The sequence below is a fragment of the Caretta caretta genome, chromosome 8, assembly GCF_965140235.1.
Source record: "Caretta caretta isolate rCarCar2 chromosome 8, rCarCar1.hap1, whole genome shotgun sequence".
In the NCBI taxonomy this organism is placed as follows: Eukaryota; Metazoa; Chordata; order Testudines; family Cheloniidae; genus Caretta; species Caretta caretta.
In genome coordinates this window covers 105,574,176-105,590,413 of record NC_134213.1, presented here as the reverse complement: position 1 = coordinate 105,590,413, position 16,238 = coordinate 105,574,176, and the positions used below count along the sequence as shown (strand labels likewise).

Sequence of the window (16,238 nt, the reverse complement as noted above, 5' to 3'; positions counted from 1 at the left end):
TACCTCTCCCGTCATGCCCCGCGCGCGGTCGCGGCGTCCGGGCGGCGGGCCGCTCCCAAGACGCACCGCGCGCAGCCGCCGGAGGAGGCGAGCGTTGCCCGCGTGCAGCCGCGGCGTGGTGGGGAAGGACTTTCTTTCCCATGATTCTCCGCGCGCGCAGCCATGGCGGACGGGAGACTACATCTCCCGTGGTGCCCCGCGCGATGGGCAGCATGGAGCCCGGTGTGGCTGCGCTGGAGAGGCGGGTCCGCGGTTGCCTGTGCGACTTCGGCTTCGAGCTTTCTCCCTTCCAGGTATGCGCCGCGTGGCGGGGGGGGGGAGGCTGCTATGGCCACCAGGCTCCCTGGGTGGTGCCCACGTGGCCCGCACAGCCTCGTAGTCTGTGACATCATGCAGTTGTCACCGTGACGCCATATGGGCACCGCGACATCATGCAGGGGCACCGTGACGCCATATGGGCTCTGTGACATCATGCAGGGGCACCGTGACGCCGTGTGGGCACCGCGACATCATGCAGTTGTCACCGTGACGCCGTATGGGCACCGCGACATCATGCAGTTGTCACCGTGACGCCGTGTGGGCACCGCGACATCATGCAGTTGTCACCGTGACGCCGTGTGGGCACCGTGACGCCGTGTGGGCACCGCGACATCATGCAGTTGTCACCGTGACGCCGTGTGGGCACCGCGACATCATGCAGGGGCACCGTGACGCCATATGGGCTCTGTGACATCATGCAGGGGCACCGTGACGCCGTGTGGGCACCGCGACATCATGCAGGGGCACCGTGACGCCATATGGGCTCTGTGACATCATGCAGTTGTCACCGTGACGCCATATGGGCACCGCGACATCATGCAGGGGCACCGTGACGCCATATGGGCTCTGTGACATCATGCAGTTGTCACCGTGACGCCGTGTGGGCACCGCGACGTCATGCAGTTGTCACCGTGACGCCGTGTGGGCACCGTGACGCCGTGTGGGCACCGCGACATCATGCAGTTGTCACCGTGACGCCGTGTGGGCACCGCGACGTCATGCAGTTGTCACCGTGACGCCGTGTGGGCACCGCGACGTCATGCAGTTGTCACCGTGACGCCGTGTGGGCACCGCGACGTCATGCAGTTGTCACCGTGACGCCGTGTGGGCACCGCGACGTCATGCAGTTGTCACCGTGACGCCGTATGGGCACCGCGACATCATGCAGGGGCACCGTGACGCGATATGGGCACCGCGACATCATGCAGTTGTCACCGTGACGCCGTATGGGCACCGCGACATCATGCAGTTGTCACCGTGACGCCGTGTGGGCACCGCAACATCATGCAGTTGTCACCGTGATGCCGTGTGGGCACCGCGACATCATGCAGTTGTCACCGTGACGCCGTGTGGGCACCGCGACATCATGCAGTTGTCACCGTGACGCCGTGTGGGCACCGCGACATCATGCAGTTGTCACCGTGACGCCATGTGGGCACCGCGACATCATGCAGGGGCACCGTGACGCCATATGGGCACCGCGACATCATGCAGTTGTCACCGTGACGCCGTGTGGGCACCGCGACATCATGCAGTTGTCACCGTGACGCCGTGTGGGCACCGCGACATCATGCAGTTGTCACCATGACATTACATTTCCACATCAGCCACCTTGTGTGATGACAGGGGGCCGCCAGGCCGGTAATCAACTCGGGCTCCTCCCTGGTGCTGCAGGCGCTTTGGGGTGAAGGGTCCCGGATGTATTCCAGACGTGGTGGTATCATTGGCAGTTGCCATTGGGGAAAACGGTGGCTGTCCAGTGGATTTGGGGACAAGTGGGCCACAGGGATCCCACACATGTTTTCTCCCCCCGCAGGCTGTATTCTGAAGTATAGTATGTTGGTGACCGTTTATGGAAAGTACGTGGTCTAATTCCTTCTTCACTCAGGCCAGGTGCTGGAAAAGGTGGCATTGAAGTGATGAGCAAGAAGTGGTAGGCTCTCACCCAGAAATCTTTGTGTACTCCTGAGTCTGTAACTCTTCCTGAATTACATTTTGCTGGCCAGGACATCCAGACATGAACTGAGTTTGCCCCATATCTTGCTGCTTGTTATCCCTTCACTTATTCCCATTGATTATTTTCATCTCATTTCTGCTGTCACATTGTTTGGATCACCTGGGAAAATGAAGTGCCCAGTCTCCTTCAAAACTGGCATGAGTGCCTTTCTATAAAGGCCTGATCCTGTGAGAAGCTGGGTGCCTCTTGAAAGCTGTGTCGGTCCTTTGACTCCCAATGATATCAGTCCTACCATAGTGTAGTAGCAACCTGTCCCCTGGAGTATCTCTGAGAGCTCCAAAGTGTATTGCATCTCCATCCTTTCAGATTATTTCCAAAACTGCCATGTTGTTCTGCAGAGTGCATCATGGGACAGCATTTTATTTGTGGCAGTTGATACTGGAGGGCTTCTGAGAAAGGCCAAGTGTAATTTTTAAAATATGTGGGAGGAAACATTTCTCCATGTATGTTGTGAAATGCATAATCTTGTTGAAAATATAAGGAAAGAAACAGGGAAACTAGCAACTGAAACATTCAGAGAAGTTGGCTGGAGAACAGCAAGAGCAGGAGATAAATGGTGGAGGAAAGCATGAGAAAGGATTGCATGAATTCACAGATGAGCTGCACAAAATGATACTAAACAGAAAATTGACTTCTGTTGAGATTAACATCAAACTGTATTGTCTTGAAAGTTAAATATTGACAATAGTCAGGAAACTGACTACTGTAGAAGTAAAGTTTTTATTGTCCTGAGAATTGAATATTAACCCAGGCAAAGGTGAAACTAAGATTTGCCCCCACAGTCAGTGAATGTTGATCTTCACAGAGAGACAAAGTCCTTACGTGCCCAGGTACGTACATTCTGAAAGCCTTCATCAGAAATCTTCCCACTGAAACTGTGAATTTCTTAAATGAAGCTTTTTTGTAAACTAACATTTTCGGAGCGATGAAGTTAGGTGACTGACAAATAAGACTATTGTTGACTGCTGACAAACCAATCTGTTAGGAAAATCTTTAACTTGTAAATTGAGCTAGTAAGATGTGGGGATAAATGTGGAATGTCAGGACAGACAAGGTGGGTGCATAATATCTTTTATTAGTCCCACTGCTGTTGGTGAAAGAAACAAGTTCACTTCAGTTAAAATGCTACCAGGTGCAGTTCAACAGCTGAATGATTTACTGGCTAGGAGAGTGTTTCTGTCTTGCTATTTGCAGTGTTCTGTTCTTGCTAGGCAGTTTCGCCTCCTGGACTGAAAAAAGAATAGGAGGTAGGAACTCTTTAGATCTAATTTTGGTTCTTTTACTGATGTGGTCACATCACTTGACTTCCCCAGGCCTCAGTTTAACTGTGAAATGGGGATGATAATTGCTTCTCTTCCTGCGGTGGTGCAAGGATTAATGACTGTTTCTGTGCACTCAGAAGCATGTTGTAATGCATTGCATAAATGCTAGCGATTATACTTCCATTGGTTTTTCATGTTGCTGACTATTTAAGGCAGGGGTGGGCAAACTACAGCCTGGGAGTGTTTTAATCCGGCCCTTGAACTCCCGCCGGGGAGCAGGATTCAGGGCTTGCCCCGGTCCACACGGCTCCCGGAAGCAGTGGCGTGTCCCTCCTCCAGCTCCTACACGTAGGGGCAGCCAAGGGGTTCTGCATGCTGCTCCTGCCCCAAGTGCAGCCCCCATAGCTCCCGTTGGCCGGGAACTGAGACCAATGGGAGCTGCAGGGGCGGCACCTGCGGACAAGGCAGCACACAGAGCCTCCTGGCCGTGGCTCTGTGTAGGAGCCAGAGGGGGAACATGCCGCTTCTTCTGGGAGCTGCTTGAGGTAAGCACTGCCCGGAGCCTGCACCCCTGACCCCCTCTTGAACCCCAACCCCCTGCCCCAACCCTGATCCTCCTCCTGCCCTCTAAAACCTCCCCGGAGCACCCTCCTGCACCCCCAACCCCTCATCTCCACCCCTACCCCAGAGCCCGCACCCCCAGCCAGAGCCCTCTCCCCCTTCTGTACTCCAACCCCCAATTTCTTTAGCATTCATGGCCTGCCATACAATTTCCATACCCAGATGTGGTCCTTGTACCAAAAAGTTTGCCCACCCCTGATTTAAGGGCACCTCCTGAAATGTGCTGAGTGCCTTTGAGGGGGCACTTCACGTCCTTAGCTTGCACTGGCTTCAGTAGGATGACTACACATGGACCCAGTCCCGCTTCCAGTAAAGCCAACGGAAAGAATCCTGCTGACTTCAGTGGGCACTGAAGCCTTTCTGTGGGGGTACTGATGGGGGCCCATATCTATGAAGAGACAGTAGATGGCGTTGCCTCACCAGGCTTTTAGCATTGAGTGGAAGAAATAGCTCTTCTCTTCTATCCCTGCAGCTAGAGTCAAAGGGACTGCTCCTGTAGATAAAGCTCATCATATGTTTGTAGGTCCTGGGCCTGACAGAATGCAGGAAATTGCACCTGGTGCTGTATATCACAATTTTTCTAGGGAACTTGGAGACCTTCCTTTGACAGAAAATAAATACATACCCATCCCTATCCCTACAGTCTTTTGCTTGGCACCTGCCCAGGAGTAATGATCTGCACATTGGAACTTACAGATGCCTACAGAGCAGTATACTGCATGGCTAATAATGCAGTTTTAATTTATTATTAATTGTTATTATTTTATTATTGTAAAAACCCAAACATACAAGATGTCTATGTGTGGGTTGGTCCCCATTGCTCTTCCCTGGTGAAAAACCCCATGTAGTATTTAAAAAAGATAGTCCTCCAAAAAGGATATTAAGGGACAGTAAGAATGCATTCATCGTACCATGTTATTTCTATACAAGTCGTTAAACTGCGTCATGACTAATAACATGTGTAACCTCTTCTCAACACTGTAATAACGTGCAGACCAACTAATTATTTAAACCAGTGGTTCTCAACCGGGGTGACACATACCTCTGGGTTACGCAGAGGTCTTCCAGGGGGTGCATGAACTCATCCAGATACTTGTCTAGTTTTACAACAGGTGACATAAAAAGCACTAGCGAAGTCAGTACAAACTAAAATTTAATACAGACAATGACTTGTTTATATTGCTCTATATACTATATGCTGAAATGTAAGTACAATATTTATATTCCAATTGATTTTATAATTATGGTAAAAATCAGAAAGTCAGCAATTTTTCAGTGATTGTGGTTGTGACACTTTTTGTATTGTAAATAGTTTTTAAGTGAGGTGAAACTTGGGGGTACGCAAGACAAATCAGACTCCTGAAAGGATACAGTAGTATGGAAGGACTGAGAGCCATTGATTTAAACAAAGGCCAAAACAAAACTGATCTCAGTTTTACTGGTGTCAGTCCAGAGTCCACTGAAATCAATAGCTACTCAGATCAGTGGTTTTCAACTTATTACACATTGTGGGTGGCATATGAGGTGGCATGGACCCTCACTGTGCGGGGCCGGCCAGCTGCCTGCCCTAAATCCGTGCCACGCAGCAGCCTTCCCTCCCCCAATGTTTTTAATTAGTTTCTAAAATATAAAACCGAAATATGGAACCACCTAGATATTTAAGGGCAATCTCCATTACCCATTACAAAATCAAATGTTAGAGACAAGGTGGGTGATGTAATACATTTTTGATTAGACCAGTTTCAGTTGGTGGAAGAGACAAGCTTTTGAGCTTCACAGAGCTCTTCTTCAGGTCTGGAAAAGATAACCAGGATGTCACTGCTAAATACAAGATGGGATGGATTGTTAAGCAAAAGGAGTTAAGGTATGTTGCAAGAAACCACTTAAAAGGAAGCTAGTGATTAACTCCTCTACAGCCCTAGGACAAAGGAGGGTTTGTAAGTTACAAATTGTAATGAGCCATAAAACCAGTGTTTCCTTTGAGACCATGATTTTTAGTGATTTATGAATTTAAGTTCCTAGGCTTGTCTTTTCAAGATGTGCAGGTTTCCTTTGAGGGGGCCTGAGGGGTCAAAGAGGAAATAATTGCTTTGTGAGTTGTGTTTACCCACAGATGCTATGGTGTGTTTCTTTTATCATTTTCCTGTGTGAGTTCATGAATTTGAGAGCAGAGGCCATGTGGGATGGGGGTGGGATCACATCGTCTTCCCCCTCTATCAGATTTGCTGTTTGGCTTCTATTGAGCATGCTCACATGGACTGAGCATGCTCAGTAATACTCCTGAAGCCAGCTGCCTTCACTCTGCCCCCCCCCCCCACGCAGGAAGGGGTCAAGAGGTTATTGATTGTCTTGTTTCATCCACATAGTAGTTGTTGGGGGCATTTGATGCACTGGATGAGGTACACCACATGTAAGATAGAGATACGTAGGACGCGTAGATCTCGAGAGGTGTGTTATGGGGGGTATTGATCATCTGAGCAGTAGAGATCTATCTGCAGGTTTTGCATCTGTCTCCGGGTCTGGTGCCTATGCTGCTTTGAGTTGGTGTGTCCTGGTCTCTCTGACTCTGGTCTCATGACTCCTTACAACAATCTGTAATTTACCAATCCTCCTTTGTCCTGTAACTGCAGGGTGTTTATTGCCCACTTTCTTTTAGGTAGTTTCTTGCAATATGTGTTAACCCCTTATGCTTAACAGTCTATCCCTCCTTGTATTTAGTTGTGACACCCTGGCTTCCTTTTCCAGACCTGCAAAAAGCTCTGTGAAACTTTCCACTAAGGGCATGGCTCCACTTGCAGATGTAGAGCACTGGGAGTTAAACCAGCCTTCGGAGACCGTAGCAGGGAAAACACTGCTGCGTGTTTAACCTGTCAGCTGCAAGTGGGCTGGCATGGCCACATGAGCAGCTCTTGCAACGCCACAAAGAGCAGTGCATTGTGGTAGCTATCCCACAAGTGCAAGTGGCTGCAGCGTGCTTTTCAAGAGGGGGGTGTGTGTGGAGTGTGACAGGGAGTGTATTGTGTGTATGTGGGGGGAGAGACAGTATGTTCTGGGGTGGTAGAGAGGGTGTCAGAGAGGGTGTCAGTGGTAAGTTCAGACAGCAGTAGACCTCCCTCGCCTCACACACACTCACAACAGCAGCATTCTACAGTAATGGCTTGCTTTGTCCCGGAGCAGATAAGCAGCTGGCTGTCAGAAACGGAGCTTTGAAAGGGGATATCTGCATACCTGCAGCCAAGTTCAAAACAATGACAAGTGTGGCCACTTGACTTCAGGCGATTATGGGATGTTTCCAGAGGCCAGTCACAGCGCAGTAATGCAACACGTCGTCCACATGCCACCCGGGCGTTTCAGCCGGGGCGCAGCAAGCTTTATGCTTCTCGTGCAGGAGCGCTCCAGCTGAAGAGTCGAGGCGCTCTGTGTGCCTTGCCAGTGCGGACACCTCAGGAGTTAGGGCACCCGGGGCTGATTTAATGTGCTCTAACTTGCAAGTGTAGCCAAGCCCTAACAGAAATTGGTCCAGCAAAAAATATTATCTCACTTACCTTGTCTTGCTCATATCCTGGGACCAGCATGGCTACCACAACATTGCAAACATACATCAAATATTGATTATTTCAGCCAGCCCAGATAGATGTTGGATCAATAGAAAAAGAACTACTGGGATGTTAATCACCCTTATTCTGTTTGTTTTTAATTGTTTAATTATAATTGTTAAAATTAAAGCATAATTTTTCTTTTGGATCTGACAATATCCTGAGAGCACCATACAGGATTATAATCTCAGCTATGACCTGGTATAATAGAGGAAGCAAAAACTTTTTTTGGACTGTTTCTAGTAGGCTATGTTAATTCTGGAACAATAAGAGCTTTATATATAGCAAATGAAATATTGATGCCTTTCCTAGCTAATCTCGGGATACAATCCTGGTCTGATGGCCAAAAGGTCTTGTTAGAAGTGATTCTTCTAGCATTTGGAGCAGGATCTGATACCTTCCCACTTCCACAGAAAGACGAAGCAGAGTGAATGGAAGAAACAGGGAACAAAAAGGGCTCTAACTACCGAACGAAAGAATGGTACCATTGTGGCTCCTTTAAGATACAATTCTCATTATTTCTAGTGGCATCTTATTTCCTGATCTCAGCTGCAAAATCAACAACCTTTAGATTCAAATATTTCAGTTGATTTTTCTGAAGTCTCAGTTCAGCATCTTAAAATGACCCAATTTCAGATTAAACAGTGGGGCTGACCTTGTAAGGATGATAATTTACTGTAAATTTCATTTTCTTTCTGTGTCCTGATCCTGTGTGGTGCTGGGTACCTCCTGCTCTCATTAGAGTCACTTTCACATTGATTTCACTCGTATTCAAAGCTTCTCAGCACCTTGCAGTTTCAGGCCCTTAGAGAAATATTAATTTCTAAAACCTCTACACTCCTTTTTAAATATCAGCCATGGCGTTTGACCTCCCAAGGGACAAAACTGCAAGAAACTAATAGAGTCACAGGGTCCTAATAAACTTGCTATGTGTAATCAGGTTGTGTAACATGCTGTTTGTGTATTATGCTAGGATTTTTAGAGTTATTACCTGGCTGTGCTTAGCACTCCTGGGGCTGAGTCTCTGTTCTCCTGCTCATATCTCCCTGCCTTCTTGGCTTGATCTGCCCCCTAACTTCTAATACTGTCAACTGGGCTGCATTATGACCCATCCAGCCATGAAAGTAACTCTTGAAATCTTGGGAGCATCATAATATGTGATGCACCTAATGTTCCGCTGAGGAATTATTGTGCTCTTGGGAGCATCATGTCATTTACCTTCACAAATAAATGTTTATGCCTGGAGAAGTAAAGCATGTGGCCCGTCATGCGATTGAACAGAAGTATCCATTTCTTTCCAGCAGCCTGTCATGGCCCTTATGACATCACAAGGGGCAGGGCGGCTGTGAGTGAGCATGCTTATTTGATCCTTGGGGGAAAAAACACAACAATACCCAAATGGCCACCCCCTCAACAAAAGGGATGGGCCACAGAAAACAAGGATCAACCAAACAATGGGGGACAAATAACAAAACCCAAAAGAAAACAAAAAACTCCAATCAGGAACAGGAGTGAGATCACTGGGTCAAAATAAAGGATCCAACGGGGACACCAGTCCAAGAATCCCAGATAGTGGTGCCCACTATTGCTTCAAGAGAGAATTGAGAGAGACAGTGGAGTCCACTCCGAACAAATTCTGTCCCAGTATGTGAATGGCGAAACGCTGGGAGATATGCTCCACAGTCACTGACAACACCCCCATCCAGCCTCCCACTGTGTTAGCGAGAATGATGTCAGAGAAGCATGTCTCATTATTTGTAGTAAACTGGCTGGAGGCAGAAATGGGTTGTGAATTCTGCAGCTCAGTGCTGTAATTTGTAATAATCTGTATTTCCATGTAAAATGGCACCACATCCAGTTGCTGTTAAAGACCCATTGATGTCTCAAGTTATTTTTTGAGATGATTCTGCTTTTCTGTGATACAGTTTGTTTATTTTTCCTTTCTCACTTTGTTATTAGGAGGGACATTGGCACACAGGATCTTCATCCTTAAAGAGTTCAGTGACTCGTGCTGCTTCTGTGACATCATAGTTTTTGCTATGAAAGTGATTGTCACGAGAAACAGAGGATTGAGATTTCAGAGGGAAAGTTTGGGCTAAAGGTCAGGGCTCCTGGGTGCTATCCCCCTGTATTTTATTAAATACAGAAAGTAGGATTTAAGTGGTTCCAAGAAGTAACAGACAGAACAAAGTGAATTACCAAGCAAAATAAAATAAAACCCCAAGTCTATGTCTAATAAAACTGAATACAGACAAAACCTCACCAGTTCCAGTAAGCTTCCTTTTACAGACTAATCTCCTTCTAGTCCGGGTGCAGCAATCACTCACACCCCTGTAGTTACTGTCCTTTGTTCTAGTTTCTTTCAGGTATCTTTGCGGGTGGAGAGGCTATCTCCTTAGTCAGCTGAAGACCAAATGGAGGGGTCTCCCACGGGCTTAAATAGACTCTCTCTTGTGAGTGGAGACCCCCTCGTCTCGCCTATGCACAGTCCAGCTCCAAGATGGAGTTCTGGAGTCACCAGGGCAAGTCACATGTCCATGCATGACTCAGTTTTTTCAGGCAGAAGCCATTGCCCACGTGGTATCTTGAATGTCTCTGGGAAGACTTCTTATGTAGATTGGAGCCTTCCAAGATGCGTTGTTCGTTAAGTGCTTCTTGATTGGGCACTTAACTTTGCAAATTCCTTTCTCCAGGAACTGACCAAATGCTCTACTAAGGTTATTTAGAAATCAAGCCAGTACATGGCCAATATTCATAACTTCAAATACAAAAATGATACATGCATACAAATAGGATTAATAGATTCAGTAGGTCATAACCTTTACATAGATATGTTACGTGACATCTACAGCATAGAACATATTCCAGTTATGTCGTATATCCATAAGCATATTTCCATAAAGCCTTATGGGGGGCACCATCACAGAGGTGACCATAAATCCCAACATGAAATGCTCCCTCGTGATTTGAATGGAAGGCAGTGCATTTTGGGATCTGTAGCCTGGGCAGGCTGCACATCTGTATTACGTATGAAGATAGCTGCAGTCTCTTTCATGTTTTGAAATTCTGCGCAGCCCTGGTAGGACAAAATCTAGGTGTCTTGGTTCTAATGGATGTTTGTCTTTATTTGCTGAAGGTTGGGTGGTACAATGCTGTTCTTCAGCCGTCCTTTCACCTCCAGTACTCCGAGGGCGCACTGGCATTCGTTGTCCTCAGCACCCCCTTGATGTTTGACAAAGCCTTTAAACCCTTTGTGAACAAACAGCTGCTGAAAAAAATCAATGACCCAGTGGATCAATGCGTTTCTTATCATCTGTCACTTGTGAAGGAGGTAAGAACCTTTGAAAACAGTGTCTTCTTGCTAATGAGAGTATGGCCTAGTGGCTAGAATGGGAGACTGGGAGTCAGAACTCTTGGGTTTATTTCTGTTTCTGGCTGTGTTTGTGACCTTGGGAAGTCACTTATCTTCTCTGCGCCTCAGTTTCTCAATCTGTAAAATGGCAATAATGATATTGACCTATTTTATGGGCAGAGAGTTTGTGACTGAGGGTTTTTTTTAAGTGCTTTGGGATCCTCAGATGAAAGATGGGAACTGCACAGTATTATTCATGCTGCCAGGCTCACGGTAAGAGTACCCAACAGGGTGTCAACTTCCTTTTCTCTCTTACGCAGCCTCTTTTATCGTTACATCCTTGTTGTGGGCATGGATTAAAAACACAAAGCTGTTGTTGGATGGGTTCACGGGTTGGGGTGATGGTGTTCACCAGGTCATACAGAAGGTCAACCTGGGTCTACCCCACCATAAGGAGAATGGACCTGAAGGAGTTGTGAGTGAAAGCGTCAAAAAGCTCAAGGCAGGAGTCAGACATCTGAGAGAGGAAGATATGGCTGACAACTGACACAAGCCTCAATCTGTGCTTTGGCAAAGGCTGCACCTCAGTGCTGGAGCTGAGTCGTGGGGCTGGATGTCCTTTTCCTTGTGGTACCGGAATCCAACAGGACATCTGGGGCCTGATCCAAAGCCCAGTGAAGTCATTGGAAGTCTTTCCAATGACCAGAGGCGGATTAAGGTTTCCTGGGGCCCTGGGCCAAAGGAAGTGGGTTCCCCTCCCGACCCCTTCCTCCTGCGGCCCCACCCACAGCCCCACCCTTTTCTGCTCCTTCCCCAGGGCCTGCCCCTGTTCCACCCTCCGCCACCTCCCCCAAACACAGGCCCCGTCTGTCCAGTGGCTAATCCACCACTGAATCTGCCACTGACTGCACTGAACTTTAGAACAGTCCCTTAGAGGAGATCGTCCTGCTGAACATATCCTGCAAGTATGTATATAAATAAATACCTCAGTAACTACAGAAGGGAGCTTGCTGACAGAGAGGTCCTCAGAGCCTTTATTTCTACTTCTATAACCACTGCAAACCTGGACTGAGACGCTGTAAATCCTCAAAACTGCATAGGAGTTTTTGGTATTGGTGATACCCCACATTATGACTTTAGAGATCATGGAGTGCCAGAAGATTTCAGGATGGAGACTTACAAAAAAAATTAAAACTTTCCCACTGAATATCTCCATTAATCCGACTGCATTGGCTATTCACCAGTATCTTTAAATGTAATTCAGTAATACAGTGCTGGAAGACTGCAAGACTCACTATGTAATCCTTGTGTCCCCTTAATCCTCCATTTCTGGGTGGCTAGCATCTCCCCTGCAGGAGCTGACTTCCTTTCAGGTGAGCCCAGGGATTTAGGTTGCAGTTCTTCCTGCAGTTCACTGTGATCACCTTAGCAAGTTTGACTTTAGTCCAGCACCTGCAGACCTGAGGGCAATGACAGTATTAATCAGTGACCAGCCAGCCTCAATAAAGCACAGTATTTGATCAGAACAAAAGCATTACTGAAAAAAAATATGATAGAACAAATGGCTTAACCCACATGCTTACCAGGTATCTCCACATAAGACCTTGGTGGATTTCAAAGTACTTAGTTTAAACCTTTCTGCAGGATCTGCCCTTTGTCACATGTCAGTTCTTGGACGTAGTCAGTGTGACCCCTCAGGTTGGTCACATCATACAATTCTCATTTCTTTGTTTTCTAGCTGCCTTCAATCAGTTAAACCAGGATATGCCATTCCCCGGGGGGTGGGGCCTCTCTAGATTTGTTTCCCTGTCCAAGGATTTGCATTAATTATCCTCCAGTGATTTGAGTTCCAGTAGGAAACGCCTGCAATTCCCCCAGCCCAGACAGGTACATCTTTATAAAGCTGATACAGTCTTTGAGTATTCTGATTCTATAGCTCAGTTCACAGGTTGATAGTTCATTTGTGATTATGTGATGTCCCTCCACTGCATTGCTTGTCCTGTTTTAAAGAAGACATTAATCCCATTGTGCTGGCAGGTTACAATACAAGGTCAGAGGGGAAACTGAGACATAGATATGTTTTCATAAAAACAAATCGGAAGTTTCCCAGTTCTTCAGTGTCCACTAGATGTACTGAGTTCTATCTTGGGAAAGGAAGAGAGAAGGGACATGCCAAAAAACTCCCTTATAAAGGGAATGAAACTCATTAATAATGCACCTTTCACTGTAGGGTCAAGGCGCTTAGTATCTGGAAATGCAGGATCACTCAGAAGTCATATACAGAACAGCGTGTGATCCTGCAAGCCCATTGGTTAGAAAGGGGGAGTTCAGTAGCCAGGTGAGGGAGGGAGCGAGCTTCAAACCCATTCCACGAATTTCCAGTGTGCCTCTAGCCAACACTTTTCAGTCATTCTGAGCTGATACTTTTCTTCCTCCAGAGTCTTCCTGACCAGAGGGTGGACATCATCTATGATTATGAGATCCTGCCAAACCGGAAGCCCAAGTTTCTGGCCCAGACAGCTGCCCATGTGGCTGGAGCAGCATATTACTACCAGAGGAAGGATGTGAGGTGTGATCCCTGGGGAGAAAAGGTAAGCTATGAATCATAGCCCAAGAGTCCCTTGGGAGCACCTGAATGTAAAACTTTTGTTGACTCACTGATTCCTTCCTCAAGGAACTCATGAGGCATAAATGTGATAGTTATTTGAAGTGTGTCTGCCAAGGAGTCGGGAATTCTTTGGAGTGGTACAATGGGCATAACTAGGTGAAGAGCGATGAAATTGAGCAGAGGAAAATGGAGGCTAAATAGGAGGGGAAATGTCCTGATCAATGAGATTTATTACCTTCTAAGGGAAGAGGTGGAAGACCAATTGCCTGGGACATCTAAATCTAGCCTAGACAAAAGCAGAGGCAAATGTAGCATAGGAAAAATCCTGGCTGAGGATAGGCAAAATGTGCTAGAGAACCAAATAGGCCTTTTCTATGTCTCTGTGCCAAATCCTGCGATCCTTACTCAGGCAAAACTTGCGCTGTGTTCAATTTTTATTTTGGAATTTTAACAAGAGGCTCCCGAGATCCACCTTCCAGCACATCTATTTGGGGGTGTGAGGGAGAGGGGTGCGTGCACATGCAGGTGTGTGAACCAAGTAAAGGGAATCAAATGTAATAATGCTTCAGAGTATAAGGTTAGGAGGGAATTCCTCTTTCTTCTCATACAGTACAGCATCACTTGGCCATGTGCATTAGAGGTTCTCTCGAAGTCCCAGAGACTAGGCACTGCTTGAGACAAGGCCAACCCTTAGATCTAGAACAGCACGTCTCATACCATTTCCTTCTTCTTTTCAGAAGATCTATGGTGTTTGTATCCATCCCCGGTATGGAGGCTGGTTTGCTATCCGAGGTCTCCTCATATTCCCAGATGTTCAGGTGCCATTCCTGGAGCAGGTTGCTCCTGTGGATTGTGTGACCTCGGAGGAGAAGCGGATAGAGCTGCTGGAGAAATTCAATTTCCACTGGCGGGACTGGAGCTATAGGGACATCATTGAAGTGAAGGAACGGTACTCGGAGGAGCAGAAAGCCTACTTTGGAGCTCCTCCAGCAGAGAGATTCAAACTGCTAGAGCTGCAAGGAGTTCTCCAGAGAAGTACGTTTTACTGAGTAACACGGTTCCGAGTGTGGGGCAGGGAATGAACAGAGTGCAGCTCACAGAGGCCCTCATCCTCCATAGCAGTTATGAAGAAGTGCGTGACGGTTCAGAGTTGGAAGATCCCATGTGAATCAGTACTGGGTTTACAATGGCACCATGGTGCTGGGCCCCCGCTCAAAAGGGGCCCCGGCCTGGCACAGCCCGCTCCACGGGCACTGCGCCCGGAGTATCTGGCTCCTCTCTACATCTCCCCTCCCCCCAGCTTCTCCTCTTACCGCTCGCTCCTCTCAGCCAGCTGAGGGTTCCCCTCTGCCCCCGTCGCCAGCAGGCTGCCACCAGCAGAGCCAGGGGCAGAGAGGAGCCCTCAGCTGCTGCCGCTCTGGCTGGACCAGTGACCAACCGCTTCAGGCTCCGCGAGGCTGGGGCCCGCCTCTCCCTGCCACTCTGTGGTAGCGACAGGCGTGGGAAGTTGGAGGCTGCTTCTCCCCCCCGCCCATGCAAGGAAACGCCTCCTCCACCACAAGCACCATCAGTGCCAGGCTGGTAGGGTTGGGTGGGACCCCGGGGGACAGGGCCACTCTGTGCTCCTGAGCTTCAGTGGTCTTGCCCCCTTGCATTGTGCTGGGAGGGGAGGATCCCTGCTCTGCGCTGGCTCAACAGGGTCTTGGGGGCAGGGTGTGGAGGAGTGGGTCTGTGGGGGGGATACTGGGATGTGAGGGGGTGGGAGGTGCTGGGCAGTGGGGGAGTTTTGTGTATTTTGGGGTGCTAGGCAGTGGGGATCTGTTGGGGGTGTGTTGTGGTGGGGCTGTGGGGAAGGGTACTGGGCAGTGGGAGTGATGTGTGTGTTGGGGTGCTGGGCAGTTGTGGTAGGGCTGATGGCGGGGGGGTGCTGAGCAGAGGTGGTGTTCAGGATACTGTGCCTTTGTGTGTGTGAGGGTGCTGGGCATAGAGGGTCCAAGGGGTGCTGGGGGGGGGGGGCTGCATGGCGTTGCATGGACCCACCTCCACAGGGAAGGGGCACACTGGCAGCACACGGCTGGGAGGGCCAGTGTGCGTCTGGTGACTGCCAGTTTGTAAACAGTGCCCGAGCACTGTGCGGAGCAGGGCTGCCCCTGCCGTGCCATGCCCCATTGCCCCTGGCTCCAAGGACTGACCTCCCTTTGCCATGTTCCATTGTTCCCAGAAGGGCCCACAAATGTTTGGAGCTGGGCCCGTAAAAAGTTAATCTGGCCTGCATGCTCCATCTCAATCTAGAAGCCTGCCTCTTGGATCAAGATGGAGTATTGCACGCTGGGGTTTATGGTTTGGCCCCATCTTGTAGAGGAAGGTGGCTGCAGTCTGCTCCGTGTTAAAGCTAATTAGGAATGGATTCCTCTGGCTCCTGCTAAGTTACCATTTGCCCTTCAACTGGGCAAAGTTCAGGCGCCCGTGAGGCTGGGAAATCCAGGCTGCTCTTTAGAAGTACTGATTATTTGTGTTCTAATAGGACTTATTTTTTTAAAAAGCTTAGTTATTTTTATTCTATTTAATAATAAGGATTTACTGAATTGTCTACAATTGAATTGTGAAATGACTTGCTTCTTTGTATGACCTCAGAGGGCAGACTTTTTCAAACATCTCTAGCACCTTTTATTCTGTGATACACTCTCTCAGGAGAGTGAATGTTTTAAACGGCGCGGTCACTTTCAAATCTAGTCTTTTTCAC

At 48.2% G+C, this 16,238-nt stretch overlaps 1 protein-coding gene across 1 annotated transcript; it reads left to right on the top strand.

Moving 5' to 3' along the window:
• The first annotated feature begins 56 nt into the window (after positions 1–56).
• MMACHC (metabolism of cobalamin associated C) lies at positions 57–15,215 on the top strand. Its single transcript, XM_048861455.2, has 4 exons — positions 57–293; positions 10,672–10,866; positions 13,326–13,478; positions 14,233–15,215. Exons 1-4 carry the CDS (start codon positions 141–143, stop codon positions 14,542–14,544), a joined length of 813 nt encoding a protein of 270 aa, XP_048717412.1. The 5' UTR covers positions 57–140; the 3' UTR covers positions 14,545–15,215.
• Positions 15,216–16,238: the final 1,023 nt, after the last annotated feature.

What these genes read in the sequence shown, in the direction of transcription:
- MMACHC (XM_048861455.2), top strand. Translation starts at nt 141, where the DNA reads ATGATTCTCCGCGCGCGCAGCCATGGCGGACGGGAGACTACATCTCCC. An exon ending in TCGAGCTTTCTCCCTTCCAG is followed by an intron (nt 294 to 10,671) that starts GTATGCGCCGCG and finishes TATTTGCTGAAG; the next exon opens with GTTGGGTGGTACAATGCTGT. An exon ending in GTGATCCCTGGGGAGAAAAG is followed by an intron (nt 13,479 to 14,232) that starts GTAAGCTATGAA and finishes TCTTCTTTTCAG; the next exon opens with AAGATCTATGGTGTTTGTAT.